At 34.6% G+C, this 27,463-nt stretch overlaps 1 protein-coding gene across 5 annotated transcripts in view; it reads right to left on the bottom strand.

The window, feature by feature from the left end:
• The window catches only part of Diaph2 (diaphanous related formin 2), a 629,631-nt gene that overhangs the window by 562,048 nt on the left and 40,120 nt on the right, over positions 1-27,463 (bottom strand). For 3 of the 5 annotated variants that reach the window (XM_076918875.1, XM_034485231.2, XM_034485232.2), the window contains exons 2-4: positions 22,755-22,787; positions 20,011-20,187; positions 2,533-2,637 (exon numbers count right to left, since the gene is read on the bottom strand). In XM_076918875.1, the coding sequence (XP_076774990.1) occupies positions 2,533-2,637; positions 20,011-20,187; positions 22,755-22,787 (315 nt within the window). The remainder of the gene's footprint in view (positions 1-2,532; positions 2,638-20,010; positions 20,188-22,754; positions 22,788-27,463) is intronic. The other 2 variants (XM_076918874.1, XM_076918876.1) reach the window with 1 other exon arrangement.

Raw genomic sequence — 27,463 nt, 5'->3', positions numbered from 1 at the left:
AAATTCCATATAAAAGAACAAAAGCAGTTAGTTAAAGGGGAAACAAAATTTTGCACTAAAATTTAACTACAGTCCTCCTATCTCTTCCATGTGGCTATGAAACATTTTTCCACATTAACACTGGGTTTACATTCATTGTTTATAACATGATAGTTACCATCCTATCTGCATTAAGTGAGGAAACATCTTTAATGAGTGTATCAATATATAATGACAAAGTAAAAATGTACGGGGAAGGCAGAGCATATTTAACACCCAATGAAAGTCCGACAGCAGGGCAGGAACCTAAGCTTCACACAGGCCAACAGCCACACATTCAGTGATAATTGGTGTAAAATTGACTGTCATGATGATGAACACGCAAAAGCATTGTCTTGTATGGAATATTGTTACTCAGTGAATGGCAGCGTTCTTATCTTTAAAAGGAAATTAAATAAACAATTTTCATAGTTTTCTTGATAGAAAACAGTACTAATTACTGTTTCTCCAAGGTGAGAAAGCTTCAAAACATGCCTGTCAGCCGGCTCTCTTCCATCAAAATATTTGGCTCATAAAAATAATAGGAAAAATATACAGTCTTGGAATTGTTTTGTGAAAAATGAAGAGCTAACAAGTATGCTAAATGAGACAAAAAGGGGCCATTGAAACAATAGAACTAATTTTCAGGCTACTTGAAATGGAAAATTTTGTGTCTTAAAATACTCCATTTCTATCATTTGAATGAAGCAGTTAAAATAATCTTTTGTCTATCCTCTTCCCTTCCTCCATCGTTCTCTGTCTATATCTCCTAATCTGTCTCAAGTGACACAGACAAAATCCAAAGCCTTGATAGGTTAGGCAGGTGCACTTAATGCTATGCTACTGCCCCAGCCAAATTTTCTTTCATTTCAATCTAAAAATGAGTATAAGATTTAAAACTGCAGATTTCTTTTGTCAGTTGAAGAGAACACAGTAGGAACATAAATGAAAATATGCTGTGCATAGATAATAAGTAATTATCCAAAGGTCAAGGAATGAGAACATCATCTAATCTTCATTATACTCAGTCAACTTACCCAACCAATACCAACAAATAAGCCAAAGATGCTAACAAATCCCATCATTAAAGCATCCCATGATTAGTCATATATTACCTCCACTTTGTACGCAGATCTAGTTACATAGATTTGCCAATATACTTGCCTTAGGCATTTAAAAAACAACACTGAATATATATGCCCTACATTTCCTAAAGCTTTTTACTGGGAACAATAACTTGAGTGCAAAAATAAGAAGAGATTCATCAGAATTTCAAAGTAAAAATCCTATGCATCACCTAATTCTATTGAAAACGATGCTCATGGCAAATTTCACTTATCACTTGAAACATATGTCTGCCTTTGGATACCAGAACTAAATTTAAAAATATGCTGTTAACTCTGCTCTGGCAGAGCTGCAGTGCATTATGTTTAAATAGTTCAGCATTCAGATTTTGCTTGCCTAAAGTACAATATAGAATCAATGCAATTGGAAAATTCAGCAGTTGCTATTGAAAATACAGTACTAAAATGTATGAATGAGATAGTCAAATAATGTTAGAATATACTTTTGCAGTAAAGAACATTTTCTTCAGTGGTCAATGGTTTAAACTGAAAATACTTGTTATAAATGCATGTGTACAAGTGATAATAAACTCATATACCCACATATAAATTGTGCACGAATATGTATAAAACATGTATATATACAGATACATACAGTGATTTCATGAAATTTGCCATTGAAAGCTCCTTTCAGAAATACAAAATATAACTCTTGCCATATCAAAAGCATATTGTTTCTACAAAAAAAATCAAACCTGAAGGCTACTTTTCAAAGAACCTTAGAAGGAGAACAAAAATGAATGAATTAAATAAATCCATTAAAGCAGTAAGTTTTTCTTGTAGACAATAAAGGCTTTTAATGAATCATGTGTTTAGGCTTTGAAATTTATACAGATTTGATTTAAGTTCCTGAGGTATATTTTTCCTTTACATTAAGGTGAGCTTTACCACACCAAATATAAGGCAGCTAACAGTTTGCATTCAAAACAAAGCCAAATATGAAAAAAAAATCCAAAAATTAGATGCTTCAATGTAAACTTAAAGTTAGCTATGCTGTTTGCATTTTCTCCCTTCAACTCCGAAAATTTCATGTAGCAATGTGTATAGTAAGCACAATGACAGCAAACCACTGCCAACTTTAATAAGGGCACAAAATCTCTGCCCTCAAATTCATTGAATTCGATCAAGAGACATCCATATTGCTCTCTTATTTACAATAATGGATCTCTTATGTCTAATGAATGTTTCAGTACTAAGATATATATGCAAAATATGTAACATATAACATATATGCATATGATATATATATATATATATATATATATATATATATATATTGGTAATATGATTGCACTGAGGCAAATATGCAAAAAGCTGAGTTTTTTTTTTTAAACTTTCAAGCATACAGCTAAGTTCATTCTATTGGTGCCTGAGAAGTATCTCTACTTACAGATTTGGCAGTAGCAGAAATATACTGGACGACCATCTCACGCTTAGTGGAAAAATCCTTGTCTCTCAAAGGAGCCTTCTTTTCTTCATTAAGGTTCATATCCTCCTGTTAGAAAGAACATATACTGTGAGCATGGATGGATTCCTGTTTAATTGCTTCATAAGTGATTAATGTAATTAATATTTAACAACAAATTTTTTAGATAGTTCATTATTTCACACTTGAGATAACATCATTTTGTATGTATTTCACACGTATTCGTAACTTATATTTCTTTTTAGCTAAACACTGAAAAGAAAGAAAAATATTTGTAAACTGGGCTACAGAACACTTTGGTAGTTAATATATATGTATTATACAGTCCTTGAAAAGCCATTCATTTATCTCAACAGCAACACACACACACACACAATTGCTCTTTAGACCATGGTTCCAAGGACTACTTTTGCCCATGAAAACAAATAATAGACAAATTTAATATGATATATATAATCATATATATATATACACACACATATATTCAGCAGCAAAGAAAAAGTCTCAGAGAGTTGCTATATATTATAAAGAAAAAAAGAGGTAATATAGCTAAATTATATTGAGATAGAGAGAGAGCTATGAAGAATGAGGAAAAAAAATTAACAGCCAAAGAGCAGTTAAAAGATTCTTGTGGTCAACTGTCATTTTTGATTGCCCAATGTCCCTTAGGCATGCCTTCTACAGTTTAATGCATCCACACATTGTCAGTTTCACATAAAAATGAGTTTATAAAAACTGCATTTGTCTACATGCCTTACATATAATTTCAGTACAGACCTGTGGCTTAGTCTTTACCAATGAAAAGCATTTAAAAAATATATAGACTCAGAAATAAACTATGTGAAAAAATATGCCCTGAACAGGCCATCCATCTTGTTGGTGGGGGAGTGGGGGCAACAGAGATGGCATAGATAAGATAAGCAACTGATGGCAGCAGCCACATTTTTTTTAACTTAGACAGACCAATTGGTTCTGGAGTGGCAACAGCTCCTTAATCGGACTATATTTCACTATGTAGCTCCGCAAGCAATTCCTATAAAACCATCTAGAGCTTATTGCTGCAACCTTGTTGATTGAAGAGCAAACTAATATCTCTTAATACTTAATCAATGTTTAAAAATCCAGGACAGGTATTCATATGCTCAAAAAGGTGAGATACTGAAGCGTTTCAACTGTCAAACTAAAGAAGATATTAGCTGGATTGAAGAAAATTACCTTAAGAACCAAACAAATATTTTTTGAAGGCTGAATTCTTTCAGGCCAAAATATATACCCAGCTTCAATTTATGTTCAGGTAACATCACTTAGAATCTATCACTCCCACTCTCAAATATTCTGAGGCTTTGCCTTCATCTTGAAATAGCATACATCTATTCACTTGACCTTGCATTTTATGATGTGGTGACTGTTACATATATATGTTGTTTCATACTTCCCACTGTGTTTTACACGATGCCATCCCCTCTTCCACTTCTCACTCAGTGAAGTGCTGCCTCCCACTAAATCTGATTCTGTCTAGTCCTTACACTTTAACTCAATGCTCACCTACTAAGCTTGCTACAAAATTTCCCACAATATCCCACTGTTAAATGGAAACCTTCATCCTATTCTTCCATATTACTTATATTACAACTTTGTCATAGAACTATCTCTCTAAAACTCTAAGGAAATGGTTCTCAACCTTCCTAGCAGTACAAAAGTTTAATACACTTCCTCACATTGTGGTGGCCCCCACTATAAAATTATTCCATTGATACTTCATAACTTCAATTTTGCTGTTGTTATGAATCATACTGAAAATATCTCACAGGCAGGATATCTGATATGTAACCCCCAAAAGGGTCACAACTCAGAGGTTCAGAAATATTGCTCTAAGACAACTAAAAGCAGGAATTGATCTCTGCAATCTCAAAAAAGAAAGATCCTTGTCCCTGATATACAGTAAACACGTACTGAATATTTTTGAGCCTCCTTTCTTGCTATTAAAGAGCCAAAATTTGGGAACTTTTCTTTAAATACTGAAAGTTGCCTCAGAATCTTAAGCATTTTTTCACGTATGAAATGGCTGCACACATTAGTTAGGAATGGGTAGCATTCATTTGAACAGAAGAGTCTATAATGACTCATTTTATTCCTATAGAAATAAAAACATACTACTAATTATGCAGCTGATACTTCCAAATCATTAACTCCAGCTTCATAATACAATAATAAAACTAAATAGAGCAATACTCATAACTCAATATTAACTCTAAGCAACATAATTGAATATGAAACTACTTCTAAACACAGAATTTTTTTCTACGGTAAAAACACAAAACAAGTTTTAAGCATATTTCATATTTGTTTAATGTATCCGCTTTATATGAGGAATGTAGTATAAAAAATGATGCTGAAGACTAAATAACTATCCAAACTTAGAATAGTTTTCAATTAAGCCATAATTACAAACATCATCTCCTGTTCTCACAGCTCATATAGTTATCTCTCTCTAGAAACATTCTTTTACCTCATGAAATGTTTGATTGTTTGATTGTGATTTTGTGTGTGTGTGTGTGTGTGTGTGTGTGTGTGTGTGTGTGTTCATTTCATTTATTTTGGTGCTGGGGCTTGAACCCAGAGCCTCATACACATACGGCACATTCTATAAAACTGACTTTATATATATCCCCAAACACTGTACCACTCAAGTTATTCAGGAGGAACCATGTAAAACTGGAATCAGATAAGAATGTTAGAAATTGTAGCAGCTGAATTTTATTTCATTGAACCATTCATTCATGCTTTCTCATTCTGCTCTGGTGTTCTTGCCTTCCTTTTACCTCCAAAATCCTATGCTAAAGAGATATGCACCTTTAAGAAAAATTAATTAATATCATTGTAGTGGTTAAAATGCACCAGTAACAACAATAGATATAATTATTTTTGATGCTTTATGTTTTTAAAATTAATGAAATTTTATGTTTGTTTATTTATATATAATATATTATATATATGTATATGTATTTGTTTATTTATAATTTAAATAAATAATTTTCAAAGTTGGTTGGTAGGTAAGTTTGAGTTTGGTTGTATTCTGTTTTATTGATACAGGATTTTGCTATGTAGCCAAGGGTAGCCTAAAAATCAAAATTCTTCTGCTCCAACCTCTCAGGTACACATCCCTATATCCAAAACTTTATTTTCTATTCCATAATTTTAGCTTCTTTCAACAAAATAAAACAAAACATTCAAAATAACGTATAGTAGTTCAAGTACAAAAACAAAGTTAAAAGGACAAAGTGGGAAAACAGTATTTCTGAATATAGAATGAAGGTAAAAGCAAAAGCAAACACATAATATTAAGTGAGTATTAGTAAGTTTGGCATACAGCTTCCTCATTATATCTTTTTCTCAAGATACCAATCAGAGGCCTTCACACAAGATCACACATTTTAATATAAGAAAACATAACTAGTATTTTCACTGACTCATGTTTGTTAATTGTGAACACAATCTTCAACTGATGTTTCTATAATATAAAGATTATATAAAGGACCCACTGGGGTTGACAAATCAGAGTCATTCTAGAGATTAAAGAAAATTAAGATTTACTAACATGTAACCAAGAAGATACACTAGATTCCTCCCTGGATCCACAGATTTGAATGGTGCATGAAGTTACTTAAGGGAGAAGTGCAATGTTCACAATGAATATTTATTCACTTTAAGTGTCCTGCAACACACTATAGTTAATGTTAGATATATTTGCTGATTGTTTTGTCTAGTTTTAACCAAATAAACCCTAGAAAATAGAAACAGAACTCTAAGTGATTCCTATAAAGACAACATATTGAAGATAAAAGGATAATTTCAATAATGTGAGCACAAGGGAACAAGAAAATGGGTGCCTGTTATATCTCTTCATAACTCTGACTCTTTCTTTCATTATTACATAGTAAAAATAACAAAAATCTAACTCTAATACACTCTCTCCACAAAATGAAAATAATTAATGTAATCATCATGTGAAATATAGTTACAAATCAATGATGATGGGAACCCTCACTTTATGTACATATTGTACTTTAGAAATTAGACAATAGACCTCAGATTAGCTGACCATATAAATCTTAGGAACCAGAGAAGACAGTGTAGTGTCTTCAATGTTCTCAAGAATAATCACAATGACGTGATCTCAATCCTGTACCTTACTGATAGTTTATAAACGTAATGAATTTTCTTTAAAACCAATTTTAAAAAGTGCCCACAGCAGCTAGGAAACACTTTGTTACAGTAGCTGAAGGAATACTTGCAAAAAATATAAATATATACAATGCCTTCCTTGTATGCAAACACTACCAGAAGATATACAGAAGTCATTGTGAAAAAATGTGCATAAGCAAGTATTAGGAAAATGACTGAACTGTGGGAGGATCACTATATAGCTGGATGAAATAGCTGTTTTATGAAATAGCTTATAGCATTATTAACTAGATTGTTTCAATACAGATATAATATATATAAGCCATTTTTCTTTGAATCACTAATAGAAGAATTTAACAGAGGAAATATATTGCCACAATAAAAGCTGTAGTTAATAAGATGCTTTCTGAAAATACCACAAATAGGAAGGATTCCTGAACAAATTTACATGTGAGAAATTCAAACAGCATTACAGGAAGTATTTTAAACCAACGTTCACACCTTAGATGATATCTCACACCAATAAACTTCACTCTAGAAGCTGCAGGATCACAAGTTCAAGGCTACCCTCAGGTACATGATGAGTTCCCAATTAATCTGGGGTATAGAGTGAGACTATCTCAAAAATATATCAAAAGCAAAAACATTAAAATATTTAAACAATTTTGAAATGGGGTAGGAACCCAGATATGAAAATATTTTCTCCCTAATCAGACTAAGAAATGTATGTTTCCCCTCACTTGTGAAAATATATATGCAACTGTCCTCAAGAACAAAAGAACTAATGTAGGTAGGGAAAGTTAGGGTGGGCAAAAATTGTAAACATATAATCAATATTTTAATGAATACTTGAAAAAAAACATTTTAAGAAGAAATAATATATTTTTCTCCCTACAAACACATGTCTGGTTATTGCAAGATAAAGGATTTTAAAAGAGATAAAAATTCAGCATAGTTTATACATTTCTCTTTTAATTAAAAAAAAGTTGTCTCGTTAGAATGTAACTTCGTTTCAAAGAACTCCATTTGGAATGACACATATTGGCTGACCCAACTTCCATATCAGTGTTCTGCTTGAACTGCTGTTAATTCTTTCTTCTGAATGCTAGATATTGTCTGAAGTAGACATCCATGAGAATGAGAATCTATATGTCAATGAAATAGATGAGAAAATGAAAAGAGTCCACGTCTCTAATAGCATTAAAGACTCCCTCATTAAAGTGCATTTTTAAATGATTAATGTAAAAACATCAAAATGTAATACACCATAGTACTTAGACAACTGGCTATCATCAAAGGGGAAGAGAATTTCGTTGTCTGGATGAACCTTGCTTTTATGTTATTTTATTTGTTCTTTTTTGTTTTTGTTTTTGTTTTTGTTTTTGTTTTTTTACTGTATTTTATGCATGTAAGTGTTTTGCCCAAGTGTATGTATGTGTACCACATGTATGACTGGTGCCTTCAGATATCAGAAGAGAATGTCAGTTCCCCTGAGTCAAGTGGTACAGATAGTTTGTAAGCCATTATGTAGGTGCCAGGAGCTGAAGCCAGATCCTCCGGAAGAGCACCATGTGCTCTTCTTAACCACTGAGCCATCTCTCCAAACTTGGATTTCAGCTTCTTTGTCAGCTCTTTGTTTTGGCTGTGATATATCAAGCCAAATATCAAATATAATATGAACTTACAGATAAGCAGCCTAATTGTTGTCTGTTTTAAAGAAAGCCATAAAAAATAAGGGCATAAAGTCAGCATCCAAGGAAAGCAATCATGAAAGCAAAGACATTTTGTCTGAAAAAATTAATTCATTGTGAAATCTCTTTCATTCAAGTTTTTCTCAATCTTAATTATGTCTTCATCTTATAATGTATGCGACATTAGTATGTAGTCATAGTTTAAGATTAGATATATTGAAATTATTTGCAGACATGTGTATTCATATAAATTCATACAAATGAATTCATACACATACATATATTTTCATATACATTATTTCCCAAGTAGGGAAAAAAATCAAAAAGCATAAAGACAATTCTGAGATTACAAAGCTTTTTTGTAATATGTAAGAGTAAGTCAGTAAGTGTTTCAGGCTTTGCTCACTGGTCTCTGTCTTGCTTTTTATTCTTTTCTGGGTTGTTTTGTTTCAGTTTGGTTTAGTTTGGCTTGGTTTAGAATAAGTTTTTAAAGCAGGACTTCTGTATCCTGTGGTAGACTTGACTTTTCTCTATAGGCCAGGCTAGCCTAAATAAAAGTTATTGTTTGCTGTAGAACAAAGAAGACACAGAACATAAATTTAAAAATAGACATAGCTGCACCAGGCGGTGGTGCGGCACGCCTTTAATTCCAGCACTTGGGATGCAGAAGCAGGCGGATTTCTGAGTTCGAGGCCAACCTGGTCTACAAAGTGAGTTCCAGGACAGCCAGGACTACACAGAGAAACCCTGTCTCGAAAAACCAATAAATAAATAAATAAATAAATAAATAAATAAATAATAAAAATAGACATAGCTACATTCTCATTTATAAACAATGAAATTTGTATAATTTCCATATGCCTTGAAATTAATCTTCTCTTTAACCATTTAAATAATAAAACATGGGATCAGTGAGGTGAGTTTACAGGGAAATGCACTTGTCACACAAAGCCTGGTGAACTGGGATGGACCCTGAAGAACCCATAGAGAGTGAACAGAGAAAACCAACTCTTATAAGTTGTCACCTGACTTCCACATACACACTCCTACATATATGCATTCCTATCTGCAGTCATACACATCACACACACACACACACACACACACACACACAGTATAAAACATAAAGCAAACACTGTTAGCTTGCAGGCCATACAAAGTGAAGTCCTTCTGTGGAGAGTAGTAGCTTTGATATGTTTATGTCTTCTTAAACAACAAACTATCTAGCATCCTGGAGAGAGATATCAGAGCATGACTCAAAACTTCTCTTAGCTATCTGTTCTTTTCACAATGTCACCTCATGTTTCTATATGTCACCTTATCAGAACATAACTTCTTTATGGTTGGGTCTCTCTCTGTCTCTCTCTCTCTCTCTCTCTCTCTCTCTCTCTGTCTGCCTCTCTGCCTCTCTCTCTGCCTCTCTCTCTGCCTCTCTCTGCCTGTCTCTCTCTGTGTCTCCCTCCCTCAACCCCCCCTCTCTCTCTCGAATTTGAAACACTTACTAGGATATATAGGTGCCCTTGGACTTTGCTGAATTACTCAAATTATGAGAATGGACTGCCGGTGGGGGTGGGGAAGACCCATTATTAAAAAGTGGATACTGGCTTTTCACATTTTATTTACATCTTTATCTGCTTCTTTCCTGAATCCCCCTGAGAGGTTCTGGTAGTTTTATACCCACTAAAGCAGGTGATCCAAAGCAATCCTAGAACTCAGGAAGCTTTGCTTACCTTTACCTGTCTCCCTGACTGAACTTGTTCTCTTTAAGGGGAGGTACTGCATTTATCTCTAAACCAGCAGCCCATAGCATACTATGTAGCACATAACACAGATCAATTAATAATGGCTAAAATGTACTCACAGTAAGTGCAAACTAAGCCCTTTTTTTAAAGTGCTATTTTCAAGGCATTTCTACATGCCAACATAGAACAGAAATAGCATGCTGTGAACGTGTCTCCCAGGGAAATGAATTTGCAAACCTGGATCTTTAATTTCTCTTCCTTCAATGCCTGTCTTTTTTCCTATTCCCCTGTAAAATTTTATGATGAAAATATGGCACATTTTTTTCATGGATCCAGATCCAGATTGTTTTTTTCATTTGTCCACTGAGTACATGTTGCTATTCCTTTACATCTTTTCCATACAATTCTTCAAGGGAAAATAAAATGTATTATCTACAAAAGATCCTGGCATTTAGCATGGTCTAAAATATGGATTGAGGATGTAAGAAACTTAAACATAACCAGTAAGAATTGGACTGCCTAAACAATTTCTTAGAATCTAATCATTTCTGACAACTACTCCTTAGCTTTTTATAGATGTGAAGGCCTAGTGTACGAATAATGTATTTCATGGTAACTTACTTAATTAAACTTACTTATGCTGAGAGCACTCAAAGGTTCTCAGCCAAGCTAACCAACTTCTTAAAACCTGGTGCTGAGTGAGAAAAAAAAATCCCTTAATAGCAGTCAAGGGAATACAATATGCTTAGGTTACAATAAAGCACCTGGTGTCCAGAAGCCACTCTTCTGTGTAAATTAATGAAGAAAAAAGGGGAAAGAACAAGATTAAAAGCTTTAGGATGACCTGTGAGAGTTCTAACAGGTGAAATACAAAATCAATAATTAAACACTTATTACATATAACTATGGAATCATTAAATTATGCCAAAGATGCAAAGCATATTTATATAATTTAAAATTAGTGTTTTGTAAAGAGTGTGTGTTCTATGAAAGAAACACCTAAGAATTTCATATATGAGACCTTTAAATCTGTAAGCAATAGCACTGGTACTAATATTTAGAAAGTCTATGTTTGCTATGTCAAATATCCAAATGTTTATAATATGAGAAGGGATTTATTGATGTACAGAGTAGATGTGAAAGTCAAGAAAACACTCATAATCTAAAGTAAAGGTGAGTCACTGTTTTTATACAGGATGTAGCCCTGCTGGCTGGCCTTTAACTGCCTATATAGCCCACGCTGGTCTCATATTCACAAAGATCTACCTACCCTGGCTTCCTACTACTAAAGGCATGAATTACCACACCACCTAGTTCTTTTTATTGACTTCCCTCTGACTTAAGAGTGTTCATTCATTTCAAAATAAATCAAGTGTTTTATTGAGTGGTTCATTAGTGAATGATTAATAGTAAAATAGCTAATGTTTATAAATGTCACTTTTTGTTGTCATTTTAAACTTAGTCTTCTACTGGCTACTATAGTAAGAAATGCTGTTGGTACTTTTGATCCTGAAGCGGAAAGAGAATTATCAAAATGAGATAGAATAAATTTGTACAGAGCTCTCTGTTGTTGCTTCTCACTGTAAGTTTTATGAAAACATACTACTTCTCAAAAATGATAAATAATCCATTGTATTCGAAATTGCAAGGTAATCCATTTGCTGTTAAGCATCTACTGCAAAAGAAGTATGTGAATGGTGCTATTTGATCAATGGTATGAGAAACATTTTACACTTGGGATATATCATCCTAAAATCCAAACACACCATTAGTTTAAACAGGACACATGGTTATATGGCAGTTCTGAAAACTGCAAACACCGGTTAACAAAACCAGCAGAATAAAGGTAACATCAAGAGAGTCTAACAGGATCATCTTAGCAGCCATCAAATAGCACAAGAATATGTTTTACATTATTTGTAATGAGGACACTCACAAGGAGTTAAGAAAACAAAGAGATTTCATATCTGAAAGTTCAGCCCTTTTTCACAATCAACTATAATGATGATGCCAACTAGCTTTCAATTATAGGACTTTGCTGAGGTTCTATAAGGGCAACTACAGATGAAGTAAGAAATGCTCTACCTCAGACTCCTTACCTAATACCCCATGTTTCCCATAAAGGCTATTCTTACTATGATTATACTATTATTTTAAAGTAATACATGTTCATTTATACATGATACTCATGCATATATCATTTTTACTGTTTTGGCTGTTATCAGTGATTAAGACAGTATAACAAAGGAGTAAACTGATAAGCAATGTGGACCCCTTCACACCTCGCCTAAGCCTGCTGCCTAGAGCAGACACCTGCCTGGTCTGTTCCTGTGTGGAAACCGTATCCCTAGACATCCTAGAGGGACCAATGAACCCAGAGCAACAGAGCCATAACTGGGTGCAGGGAGCACTCAGGTTCCAGCAGACACCCAACCACCCCTGAAGAATACCACTCCCCTTCGGCCCCTCGCCTGGGCCTGTTGCCTAGAGCAGACACCCACCTGGTCTGCTCCTCTGTGGACATCATATCCTGAGACATCCTAGAGGAATCACTGAACCCAGAGCAAGAGGTAAGAACACTCACCCACTGCCCTACACCTGCCCCAGAGCCATAACAGGGTGCAGGGACCTTCCAACAGAGAACTCCTAAACCAGATAAACAACTTCAGCAAAGTGGCTGGATATAAAATCAACTCAAATCAGTAGCCTTCCTCTGTTCAAACAATAAACAGGCTGAAAAAGAAATTAGGGAAATGGCACCCTTCACAATAGTCACAAATAATATAAAATACCTTGGAGTGAATCTAAACAAGCAAGTGAAAGATCTGTATGACAAGAACTTCAAGTCTCTGAAGAAAGAAATAGAAGAAGATCTCAGAAGATGGAAAGATCTCCCATGCTCCTGGACTGGCAAGATTAATTTAGTAAAAATGGCCATCTTGCCAAAAGCAATCTACAGATTCAATGCAATCTCCATCAAAATTCCAAATCAATTCTTCATAGAGATAAAAAGAGCAATTTGCAAATTCATTTGGAATAACAAAAAACCCAGGATAGGAAGAACTATTTTCAACAATAAAATAACTTCTGGGGGAATCACCGTCCCAGAGCTCAAATGGTACTAGAGTGCAATAGTGCTAAAAACTGCATGGTATTGGTACAGCAACAGGCAGGAAGATCAATGGAATGGAATTGAAGATCCAGAAATGAACCCACCACTCTTGGACAAAGGAGCGAAAACCATCCAGTGGAAAAAGGACAGCATTTTCAGCAAATGGTGCAGATTCACCTGGAGGTCAGCATGTAGAAGGATGCAAATCAATCCATTTATCTCCTTGTACAAAGCTCAAGTCCAACTGGATAAAGGACTTTCACATAAAACCAGATACACTGAAACTAATAGAAGAGAAGGTGGGGAAGACCCTCGAATACCTAGGCACAGGAGAAAAGTTCCTGAACAGAACACCAATGGCTTATGCTCTAAGATCAAGAATTGACAAACCGGACCTCATCAAATTGCAAAGCTTCTGTAAGGCAAAGGGCATTGTCAATAAGACAAATCAGCAACCAACAGATTGGGGAAAAATCCTAACCAATCCTACATCCGATAGAGGGCTAATATCCAATATATACAACAAACTCGAGAAATTAGACTCCAGACAACCAAATAACCCTATTAAAAATGGGATACAGAACTAAACAAAGAATTCTCAACTGAGGAAACTTGAATGGCCGAGAAGCACCTTAAGAAATGCTCAAAATCCTTAGTCATCAGTGAAACGCAAATCAAAACAACCCTGAGATACCACCTCACACCAGTCAGAATGGCTAAGCTCAAAAACTCAGGTGACAGTAGATGCTGGAGAGGATGTGGAGAAAGAGGAACAGTCCTCCATTGTTGGTGGGGTTGCAAGCTGGTGCAGCTACTCTGGAAATCAGTCTGGCAGTTCCTCAGAAAATCAGACATAGCATTACCTGAGAATCCAGCCATACCACTCCTGGGCATATACTCAGCAAATGCTCCAACATATAACAAGGACATATGCTCCACTATGTTCATAGCAGCTTTATTTATAATAGCCAGAAGCTGGAAAGAACCCAGATGTTCTTCAACAGAGGAATGAATACAAAAAATGCGGTACATTTACACAATGGAGTATTACTCAGCTGTTAAAAATAATGAACTCAAGAAATTTTTAGGCAAATGGATGGAACTAGAAATTATCATGCTGAGTGAGTTAACCCAATCACAAAAGAACACTCGTGGTATTTACTCACTGATAAGTGGATGTTAGCCCAAAAGCTTGGAATAGCCAAGACTCAACCCACAGACCACATGAAGCTCATGAAGAAGGAAGACCAAGAGGGGATGCCTCAGTTCTACTTAGAAGGAGTAACAAAAATACTCAAGGGAGCAAATATGTAAACAAAAAATGGGACAGAAACTGAAGGTGGGGCCATCAGAAGACCATTCCACCTGGGTATCCATCCCATGTACAGTCACCAAAGGTAGACACCGATGTGGATGACAGGAAGTATATGTTGACAAGAGCCTGATATAGCTGTCTCTTTAGAGGTCTGGCAGAGGCTGACACATTCAGAGGCCGATGCTCACAGCTAACCACTGATCTACTCAAGGGTTTCCCAAGGGAGAAGTTAGAGAGAAGACAAAAGGAGCAGAAAGTGTTTGTGGCCCCATGAGGAGAGCAACAATACCAACCAACCAGAGCTCCCAGGGTCTAAACCACCAGCCTAGGAGCACATAGGGAGGGACCCATGACTCCATCTGTACATGAAGGGGAGGATTGCCTTGTCAGGCATAGGTGGGAGAGGAGATTCTTGGTCCCATGAAGGCTGAACACCAAGTGGGTTGGGGGGATTCGAGGGTGGGGAGGTTGGAGTGGGGGGATAGATGGGGGTATATCCTTATAGAAGCATGAGGGGGGATGAGATAGGAGGTTCCTGGGTGGTGGGGGGAAGGGGAGAAGGAGATAAAATCTGAAATGTAAATATAATATCCAATAAAAATAAATTTAAAAAATGTTGACAACTGAACAATGGTCAAGATTTATCTGATAATGAGAAAATGGCAGAAAAGTTTATAACATACTCACTATAAAGATGTGTACTCACTAAATATATTCACTTATATTCAATTTCCATTTCAATTTCAATTGTTATAAAACTGTATGTCCTGTATACAACATAATATTCTAAAAACGAATATATTTTTCAGTGACTAAGTCTAGCCCATCATTATGTACTATTTTAAATAATAATGTACAGCGAATACTTTTTACTTAACTTTTACATTGTCACATTGTCAATGCAATATATTATTAATCATAGTTACTACTTTATTCAATAAATCTCTATTAACTTATGATCCATAGCTACCTAAAATCTTATATTCTTTTGGCAATTATTTCCCTATTTTTCCCCCAACTATAACAACACCTGTGTTATAGCTAGCTTTTATTGTCAATTTGTTACAATGTAGAGTCTCCTGGAAAGAAGGAATCTATGTTGAAGAATTGACTCAATAGGACTGGCTTGTCATCTTTGCAAGAAATTGTGTTGACACCAGGTAGCCCAACTGTTGTATAGTTGAAAATATGAGGGGGGGGCATAGTCTGAGGAGATAAAAATAAATGGAAACTACTAGTGTACACAAATGGAAGAATCTGAACATGAAAAAAATCATCCATGTTGAGAAGAAGCAAAAAAAAAAAAAAAAAAAAAAAAAGTCCACTTAGCACAGAATCTAAAAGCAAAGCACATGTGGTAGTAGATATCCATGAATGTTCCTTTCTGATACTTTCATTTCATTCAGTAACAACATTATTGCCAGAGAACTACAGGGAAGAGATCTAACATTTCAACAGCAAAGAGATGAAATCGTCACCAAAGTGCATAGGTGTAAGAACAGTAGAGACATTTAAATTGACTAAGTAATGCAGAAGTTGGTTTTTTTTCCATTCATTTATGTATTCATGTTACATTCTGATCAGTGCCCTATCCCCATCCCTCTCTTAACCTTAATGTGCAAGTTGTAACTCTTTGGATGGAGGTTGCATATCAGATATCTTGCATATCAGATATTTACATTATGATTCATAACAATATAAAAATAAAAGTTATGAAGTAGCAATGAAATAATTTTATGAGTGAAGGTCAGCACAACATGAGGGACTGTATTAGAGAGGTTGAGAGACACTGGTCTAAAGACATAAAGACCCATGTGGTGCATTGGGAAAAGGATCTGTCTTAGAATTATTAGGGGTATACTGGATATAAAAAATGGACAAATCTGCTCTTATCTGAAGAGAAATCGAGGAGCAATGGATCTGGGGAAAGGGGTGGTGGGGGAGGGAATGGTAGGAATGAAGGGAGAAAAGACTGCATTTTGTATGTATTGTATGAGAGAAGATAGATAGATAGATAGATAGATAAATAGATAGATAGATAGATAGATACACACACACACACACAAACAAACAGAGCAAGCTAGTGGAGGCTAGAAAAATGAAAAGAAGAGTAGTTAGCATTTAGAAAGCAATTTTATATCCATGAGAAATAACTACAGGAAGGACTGTCGAAGCAGAGACTAAAAACAGCTAGTAGATATGTAAGGACAGGGATATAGAAGCTGAACCAATATAATGAGACTACAACTAAGATTTAAATAAAAAAAAAATGTGTGGAGTAGAACATGGCCCCATACTGATGAATTTAAAGGAACCTGGGTATGGCAAGGGCACCAAACCCAGATGACACTGTCAATGCAGCAAGAAGTACTAGCCAAACTGATCAGCAACTTAAAGCTACAAATATAACTGTTCAGTGAAAGAGAGAAAAATGAGAAAGACAGAAAATGTTATTAACAAAATAATCGCAAAGAATGTTTCTAGTATTTTTATTATTATCATCATTATTAAGACAGGACAATGGAGGAAGAAACTTATTGAGAAATATTAATAATGCAAGATGAAATAGGGTGTGTTTGATAAAAAAGGGATGTTGCAAATGTTATTGAATTCTTTATATAAGATGTATGTTGATATATAAGATTAATATATTAAATTAATAAATCATGTTTTGGGATCTCTAATAGAGATCTGGTAAAGCTAAGCAATGTGAGATTTCCCAATGTTTTATTTATCTCTTTTCCAGATTTAAAAGTGTTGAATAATCCAAATATTTTACTTATTATTTTAGAAATACTTTAGAGTGCAAAAAAAAAAGAAAAAAGAAACTTAAGAAGTACAATACAATCCACCAGTCAAAGATAGTTGATATATCTAGGTTGGGTAGTGGGTTACACCTCTGATTGAGCAATACCATACTTATAAAGCCTATGATTAACATTTTTTTAAAAAATGTATATGTGCAAAAAGAAAAAGGGGGCAAGTGATAGGGGTTTTCTAAGGGGGGGGGAATGGGGAAAGGGGATGGCATCTGAAGTGTAAATAAAATATCTAATAAAAAAAGAAATAAAAAAAGTACAATACAAAAGTTGTATGATTTTGCTAAGGGAGAGGGTTAGGGTTAGAGTTTAATTCCTTGGTTTCAATTAACATATTGTTGTTTTAAACTGTACCTTCCTAACTGTATTTCATATACTCAACAGACCTTGTAGACTTAGGCTCACTTTGCTTTGTACCAGCAAGCACGCAAACTAGTTAATTGAAAAATTGATTTGTCAATCCAATATGGGAAATAGCAGTCTACTTTTGGAAAACTGCATCTGGACTTTGTCAGAGACATATTTGGAAGCTAGCTGCAGCTCGCTATGATGTTAGGATAGCAAGATAATATTGGGACAGGATCTCGATTTCAAACAAAGATTAGTGCATGTTTTAAGGCTCTTTTAATTGTCAAGCTAAAATTGGTTTTGTTTCTTCCACAGTTTTATTGTAAGTCACATTGACTGTATAATTTCCAATTGTGTTAGTGTGTTGAAACCTGGCATGTCTGTTATGGCGGTCTATCAACCAGCTTTCATATCAGTGCCCTGAGTATTAGAAAACCTTGATTCTTTGAAAAAAAAAGCTTGAAAGTGCTGGAAGAAGTGAGTTAGGCTTTAAGCAGAAGCAAGAGGGTAGCAGGCTTGATTAGTGCTGGTAAAACAGCTTTAATTCCATTAATTGCTAGCACCACTGCTTCTGCAATGGCATTGACACAAGGAGTTAAGACAACTATTTTTGTTAACCATGTAGCAAAAAAAATGTTACTAATGGATTGAGTATACAAAAGAATTTACATAGGTATCTAGAACAACAAATGATGTTCTATACCCATTCAAATTATCTGAAGAAGGTTCAGGGTTCAACAGTTAGGAGCCATCTCAAGTGTCATGACAAATATAATTGGAGGAGTGTTACTTTTGAAATTCATAATGATTGTCATTATAATTAGAAAAAGTTTAAAGATACCTGTAGGATATTCAGCATAATCCCAACACTTCTCTGAGTATGTTAACTTTGCATGGTGAGATAATAAATTTAAAGAATGCTGCTTTGTTGACCTTTGATGCGGCAGATAATGCTGATAAAATTATCCATGACCTGACTCAATATTTCCATTTTGGACAAATCTCAGGAATGGCATATATAGCTTGATCATGCTAGCCCTTTTTGTCCTGGGAGTAATTTTATTCCTGCCCATCATGTTAAAGCTTACCTTTAATGACATCAACATGTTTGCAGGCAAAGTACATGGCTTAAATGAAAATGGACCCCCAGACAAAGTTATTAATTTAACAGGCTGGCAAGCCAAGGACGGGTAAGATACTGCACAGAGCCTTACCAACCTAAGACAGAAATGCATTGCCTTTGATAATGCATATTCCATGATGGGTAATGAAGGCATTCCTGTCAGAATGACCTAAGACAGGCTCAGTCTTGTTAACAAAATAAAAAAGGGGGAGAGGTGGAGAGCCTTTGGGGCTGCTTGGTAAGAAGCTGACATGGGCCACAGACAAGGAAAGGAGCTCCTTGGCAGAAATATGACATTGGACAGGGACAAGGAAGTAGGCTTCAAGCAGCAATCTGACATTAGACTATAACAAAGAATTTCAGGTAGGAGTCCAAATCATAGGCTACAACAATGAAGTAATCTTAGGCAGGAATCTAAATATTAGGTCAGAACAAAGAAGTAATTTCAGACAGGAATCTAAATTTTAGGCTAGAACAAGGAAGTAGGCTTCAGACATAAAAATGACCTTGGGCTAGGATAGAGAAGTAGGCTCAGATACTTTGGTCATCCTGATAAGCTTTTAGAAACATTGATCACAGGAGTGTTCACATAACTGGGATTAATTCCTTGCTTTTTCTTTGACTATTTGTGTTTATTTTCTTGCTTGTTCCTCGACTATTTACATCTATTGCTAGACCCTCAATCTAGAACTAACCTTAATACATGCATGTAATCAAAATGATATAAAATCATAAACGAAGAGAGAGTATAGGATAGGGGGTTCTAGGGAGGGGAAATGGGGAAAGGGGATGACATCTGTATTGTAAATAAATAAAATGTTCAAAAAAGAAAGAAAAATTAATTTGTTATGCTAAAAAATAAAAGAGAACAAAGAGAAATAAGTCTGTCCCTAATTTTAGGCACTATGATTAGGATAGACATTCCACCAAATAAATAAATAAGCAAACAAGCTCAAATATTCATGGAAATACTATTGTTATCTCAACAAGGTTTAAGTCTATTGTTTATATTACATAAAAAGTCCCCACAAACATTCCTATTTTAAAATGCAGCATTATTCTGAACACACATAGCTTAAAATGATGAGATTAGAGGTCTTAACTCACCATCATTTTCTCAAAGAGGTCCAAAACTTCCTTTTCAGACAAAATCAGAGAGCGGTCATCATGTAATGTCTGAGCCACTAGAATCTCACCCATTGAGGCTTGAGAATCAGTAGGATGCTGAATGAGAGGTTTTTCTCTTTTGATGGCAGATTTTCTGAAACTTGTAATTCGGTCACGCTACAAACAGAGAAAGAAAAAAAAATCCCTAAGAAAAGGATCAGGAGCGATGAACAAGAAGAACAGAAACATCAAAATGGCATTTAGTATAATATATATTATTATTGTCTCCTTATAATATATTATTGTAAGCAGCAAGCACCAGTTAGAGATTGGCCTCTTTTGCAACCTTAAAGTAGTTCTTAAGCTTCAGAAGGCTAGGGGTGAGAAAACATTCCTCAAAAGTAAAACTTAGTCACTTGTCATTTCTTTTGTTGCACAGGAAGTGAAGAGACACTTTGGATCAAAATCTTGTAATGGTTGTTTTGGGGGGAATGAGGCTTTGGTGCCAACTTCAGTGCTGTGGAAAAGGAGAATAGAAATGGAGCTAATGGTAGCAAACTCAAAGGGAAATTTAGGGTAATGTTTTTCTTCTGCACACTGTAAAAACTGCAATAAGTATATATGAATAACTGTCATTTTAGCAGTTAACTAAACTGAATACCATGGAATCTGAAGACAGATACAGTGAGTTTAAATCCAAACTGAAAAAAAATCACTAAACTCAGAATCAGTCAGGAAAGAAAGATACCTTGTCTCTCACTGTTTCTTCTTCTTATACTGTAGGTCACTGTGAGAGCCATATACACTTGGTGGATGTTGATTCTAGTAATTACTGTTATCACCATATTCCTCGATTTTTTTTCTTTCCCAAATAATTGGCACCAGTAGGAAGTAAAACAAAGCTAAAGCACTCATTCCATTTGTTGAAGATAAAAACAGAAATATTTTCTTCCTTCTTTAAATATCTGATGAACTCACTACTTTATGGGTATTTTCTTTAAACTATTAATACCATGTACAATCTCTAACAATTAGCTTGCTCTTTCATATCAAGTGAATCAAGAACTTTAGCTGCTTGTCAACAGGCCATCTGACTTAAAAAACCACCAAATATTTGATATCAAACATTAGTAATAGTCATAAAACTGAAGACAACTCAGTTTTATTCAGGTGTCTGTTAGGAAGCACATGCAATGTCATCAGGTCACAACAAGCAAACAGATATATTAGCTATGAGGACAGTGAATGTACACTGCCATGTTACCGCCATCCTTTTAAATAACCTTAAGAATATGAAAGCATTCCAGACATTATTACAGTTTATGTTTGTTGACCCCCTAAGAGAACATAGTCTTTATTTCATTAGTTGAAATAATGGGTGTTTTTTTTTTTTAACGTGTACTTTGAAGAAAGCAGTTTTAAGCAGCTTACTTGGGATTACAAAAATTATTTGAGTACATGGTTGCTTACAGAAAGATTATAGAAACCACAATATTTTAGAGCTGGGAAGAAAAATGAAGTGCCATCCAAACCAACTCCCTCAATTCACAGAACAGGTGACTCCCTTAAATACATGAGACCCTGGTTCTGATCTCAGCGTTCACATTATTACAATTATTTCTTTAAAATTATTTGAACTGTATTATTAAATGTTGTTTTAACTTTTTGAGAAAAGTTAAGTTGGTTTAGATAAGTAATCTCTTCACACAACTCAAGAAAAAACAATTTTAGTAATCCCAAATAAACTGAGACAAATTTTACTTAAAGATATGGTGGACATGAAAGCATTTAAATATGCAGTTGGTTATTAAATTAACATATCTTCTCTATTCACTTTATACCACTTAAAAGTACTAATACAATGAAAGCATTTATACTGAATATCAGCATTAATAACATACAGACTTGAGCTTTCTACACCATTCATTTTAATGCAAAAAAATGGCTTTTTATTTCAGCTATATTTTGGTAAGAAAATGAAGTTAAGTTATATACCTTCATTTCCTTAGAACAGTATTATGATTTTATATTTTTTTGTAAATAGGCAGTTCATATAATAAAAAAAAAATCCTAAAACTGTTTTAAAATATCATTCAGAAAAGTTTAGGTATAAAGAGTGTATGTAAATCTTAGCTTGTAACTTCTAATAAGAATTACTATGGTAATCTGAGCTCAAAAATATGTAAGCTTTCAAATTCAAAACTACATATTTTATTTGTAAACAAATTCTTCTATAAGAATTTAATATACTCACAATAAGTTTAGCTATCAATAGAGAAAATGGTCATGTTTCTCTAGTGTCTACATGTATGTGCCAAATTTTAAAATATTGTTTGTTATATGTCACAAGGATAAATTCAAAAACATAGTGGGAATCTAACCCAACTATTTGAGTAAGTTTGTGGCAGTTGTTTCTTTTTATTGAAGTAGAATAGGGCACTATACAGCCCTAGCTAGCCTAGAACGCTCTACATACACCAGGTTGATCTCCAACTTGAAGCAGTCCTCCTTCATCAGTCTCTGCAGTATTACAATTACAGGGATGCACCATTGTGCCTGGATACAATTGTTTATGTTAATATGTGAAAAGGAAATTGCTCTATTGGCAATGATCCTATTCTGTTCCATTTTCTAAACATGCATTCACTTTATATGTTGCATATATCAATGCTTTAATGTCCACTTTTTAATAAAAATGTAACATGCATAAGCAATGCAATAGCATGCTGCTCACACCACCTTACCACATCATCTGCCAAAGTTTTTATTTGAATGTTCTATTAAAACCAAAAAGAAACAAACAAAAAAATACCAGTCAGATGACAAAAATTCATAAGTCAAACAAGACAACAATAATTAAAGGAGTTCAATGATTCTCATCTTTTAACAAATGTAAACTGTCAAAAAATAAAATTCAACATACAAATAATACATCCATTACAAAATGAAAAAAAATATAGTAGAAATTACAAATGAAGGTTTGGCTTGGGGGAGGGTTATTTATTTGATTTTAAATATGGACACTAAGATCCAACTTTCATATCTATATCAGATAGTACCACAACAGTATTTAAATACTACAAAGCAGTAAGTAAAATTGTGTTCTCTTGCAGTCTTTGAAAGGTTTTGTAATGAATAATGCCTTAAAGATTATGAAATTAAAATAAAATACAGTAACTATTTCACAAATAGCAAACATTACTTAATGAGTTAAATGTTAAAATGTAACAAAACTAACAATTCAATAAACTTCAGGATTGAGAAGATAATTCAAAATCATACAATAACATGCAATGAGGATAAAGTCAAGATTTCACTGTATAAGTACAGTCACACAACTCTTCATAATGATGTTATGTTTCTATAAGTGCATAATAAATGGCATCATTAAATAAATATCACAGAGTACACACAAGCAAACTAGGATGACACAGAAAATATACTCTTAGGGTGGCCATCACATATACAGTCCCTTCAGACTTGTTTCACATTCTGTTTCTTGCAGAAGAAGCCGAATAAAGTGTCATAGGTATTGGCATGAATTTTTACTAAGTAAAATACACATCTTTTACTACAGAGGATTGCATTGTGAGCTTTCAGTAAGTCAAACCTGCTTGGTCTCGCAATCTTAGGAAATTGCCTTCAACTACTACTATCCACTCTGTGCTATTAAAAACCATCCTAATCTAGAACAACCATGGCAAATGCACTAGTACATGTACTTATCTTTTTCTATTTTGAATGCTTCAATTCCCACAGGAATCTAAACTTCTTCTCCTGTACTAAATCACCATAAAACTCAATAAATCTTTATTGCCTTGGGGAAAAAAAGAGGAACTTGGGAAGGTGGCTTAGTAGGGAAAGTGTTCACTGAATAAACATGAAAACCTAGGTTTGAAACTTTATAAGCCACCTTAAGCCAGGTGCAGTACTTGTTTCTACAATCCCACTGCTCCAACAATATGAGAGGCTGTGACAAGAGAACCCATGAAAGCCAGTGGGTTAACTATACATGCAGAAAGGAACAAAAAAGAAGCCCTGGCTCAAACAAAATAAAAAGGTGAGGACCAAGAAACACCCAAAGTTGTCTTCTGACCTCCACTCACCCACAAACATGCTCTGGCATGCAAGTGTATGCAACACACACACACACACACACACACACACACACACACAAATATATACTTCACACAAAAGCACAGATTAAAAAGGTAGCATTTGAATCAAAACTAAAGCAATCTTTAAAACAATCAATTGACTACAGAACTTTCTCCTCCAACTCTTTCCTTTTGAGTATTCTGGGATGTTTAAGAAAATAAAGGAAGGGAGGGAGGAAGGGAGGGAGGGAGGGAGGGAGAAGAGAAGAGAGAAGAGAAAAGTATCATGCACAATGATAGATGTGATTTCTTGTAAATCACAATTACAGACCTGAAATGACCCTGCTGACATTTGACATGAGCCTGTCCAGTGAGGTTTTTACATAGATTACATAAGTCTCTAAGCAACTTCTGCTATCCTTTCCTCCCATTCCTTTGGTGTTATACAATTATGATTGGAAACACGTACACTTCCAAATCAAGAATACAAATTATAAGAAAAAATATTTTCTTTAGTCAAATTCCTATGTTAAGACACATGTATGTCAGAAATGCTTCAGTATTGTATCTCAGTTGAACACATGTTGACAATTTAATCACTGAAAGAAAGCACAAGAAAGATAGAAATGCTAGCTATCATTTCACTTGGTTTTATAGGAAGAGTCTGGAATCTTTTCACATTTCTCCACCTTGAATTAACATTTGTTTTGTTCACAATAGGTCACATAATATGAACAATTAGAGTTGGGTAAAATTTAAGATAATCTAAGCAAAACATCTCTTTTACAAATAAGAGTGTACCATTTATGCTAATGGCACCCCTGCATTCCATTTTCTATGCTAAGACTTCTACATTAAGTCACTCTTCATTTCCAATAGCCTAGCAAATGACTGTTCTGTAACACACACACACACACACAGACACACACACACACACACACACACACACAAAGAGAGAGAGAGGCAAGCGCACACACACCAAACCTAATTTAAGCCACCATTTGCTCTTACCTAGATTTCCTTGCTAACCTCCTATCTTGTCTCCATTATTCTACTTTTGCTCTCTTACAGTAAGTTTTTAAAAGGGCAGACAATGTTATACTGTGAAAACCAAAGTCATGTCACTCCCCAGCTCAAACCTGCAATGACTCTATTTTCCCTTCCAATGCAACTCAAAGTCATTACAATGACTAGAAGATCCCTGACCTCATCTTTTACTGTTTCCCCTTCTTTCAAAGAGCTCCATTCACACTAACCACCTCAGTGCTCCCAAGAAAAGCAATCTCGCACATGAATTTGCTCTCCCCCCGCCTGCATTGTTCACTTCTGTTATCTGTACAACTTGCCCCTTCATCCTCCTAGCAATGTTTTTTGTCAGTGAGGCTTACTCGGGTAATACTATTCTAGTAATAACATAGGCCTAATCCACACATTCCCTTGCTTTTCTTTCTTCAAATAATATTTAATACAACAATCTATAAGCTAATGTTATTCATTGTCTGTTGTCTTTTTGCTTTTTTTCTCTAGTGCTGGAGATATAACCCAGGGCTAGGGACATGTTAAGCAATCACTCTTCCATTCAGCTATAGCCCCAATCGTTTACTATCTTTTTCTACCCTTTATAATATGAGCTGTTAGGGATAGATATTCTTTTCTGACTGATTATGGGCAGTGTTTCTGATGTCTAAAACAATGCTTGGTACACTAAAGCTCAATAATGATTATGAATGACTCTCATAGTCCCTTTCATAAACATTTAATACGTCTTGGTCCTGAAAGGACTAATAAACCAAAGGCATTCGGGTTCTGTATGACTTGGCCCCGGGCCACCTTCCACTTCTTCCCTCTTGGTCCTTGTACTACATAAAGCAAAATATTACTTAGTATATGTCCTATGATGTCCTCTTGGTAGTTTTGCAAATCCCTGGACCTGAGATATTCATTATAGTAGATGTAGTTCTATTTCTAGAATGTCTCTTAAATTTAAAATTTGACTATTGGCAAATCAAATGTGAAAACGCTGTTTGAAAATAAAACTGGCTAATGATTGTGTTCTATTTTACTCGCAAAGATGTTTTTCTCTGACAGTTATGTTCAAGAAAGATAGAGCACCCCCCAGGGCACAAAGCAAATTATAGTCGCATAAAAAATTATCCCAATTACTTATGATAGAGAGCCATAAAGAAAAACACTCCACTCTTGATTTTTTGATTTATAAATTTCATTCTACCACAAAACATACATTCTATATAAATGTGAACATTTACTGTAATACAGCTATTTTCTAATACATTTCTCTCACTAACATATTTGCTTTCAGGAGCAAGAGAGGTTGCTCAGTAGATAAAAGCACATACTGTTCTTGTAGAAGACCCAAGTTTAGTAACCAGCACCCACATCAGTCAGGTGACTCATAACTACTGATAACTTCAGAAAATTCAATACCTTGGCTCACCCTGCAGACACTTATACACTTGCATCAGACACTCATGCAGAAACACACATACAAACACATGTAAACAATTTTTTTAAAAAAATATTTAAAATTCTAATTTCACAAATACTGCATTTCATAAACATAATGACACTTAAAACCTTTCTTTAAAATTGTTTGAGAGAAAAGAAATGACTATGGTATGGAAAGTTAAATCTTCAGCAGGTACAAAGATACTGAGTTTCAGAAATTGTGAATGTTTTTTAGCCACTGTATACTAAAAATGCAACAACATTGTAGTATAAGTCACAATTAAGTGATCATCAAGAGCAAACAAATGCTTTCTGGCACGTGACTGAATGGCAGTTAAAACCCAATATACAGAAGCACTCCATCATAGTAACAAGACACCAAACAGGAAGAAGTTCAAAAACATGTAAAGGGCTGCTCTGGGGCAAGATTAAGTCAAGCTCGTTCATATGAACTGATCTTTAAAACACATTTGAAAATAACTGTATTAAAGTTGACTTCCAGGACTGAATTACAACACAGTGGTAGAGCATTCACTGAACATGTATGAGATACCATGAGTTAAGTCCTCAGCACAGAGAGAGAGAGAGTATTTTAAAACAAATAGATAAACTGTTATTTCATTTCCACATGTTCTTCACAGAAAAGTTCCGAAATCATTTATGAATTTAATTTATATAGATGTACATATGTTTCCTCAAACCACAAAGAAGCAAACATGGATTTTACTCCTTCACACAAACTATAGAGCTATACATGGACTTGAAAAAATATTTAAAAGGATAAAAAAAAAATAACGCCCCCAAATTAGAATCACAGTCTTGAATTAAAAGCACTGATTAAAGTTGTTTTGGTGAGTTTTTATTATGCAAATCTAATGATAATGGTCATT

Source organism: Arvicanthis niloticus, chromosome X (genome assembly GCF_011762505.2).
Source record: "Arvicanthis niloticus isolate mArvNil1 chromosome X, mArvNil1.pat.X, whole genome shotgun sequence".
Lineage (NCBI taxonomy): Eukaryota > Metazoa > Chordata > Mammalia > Rodentia > Muridae > Arvicanthis > Arvicanthis niloticus.
The sequence above is the reverse complement of the archived record's forward strand: the minus strand, read 5'-3'. Positions and strand labels throughout refer to the sequence as shown.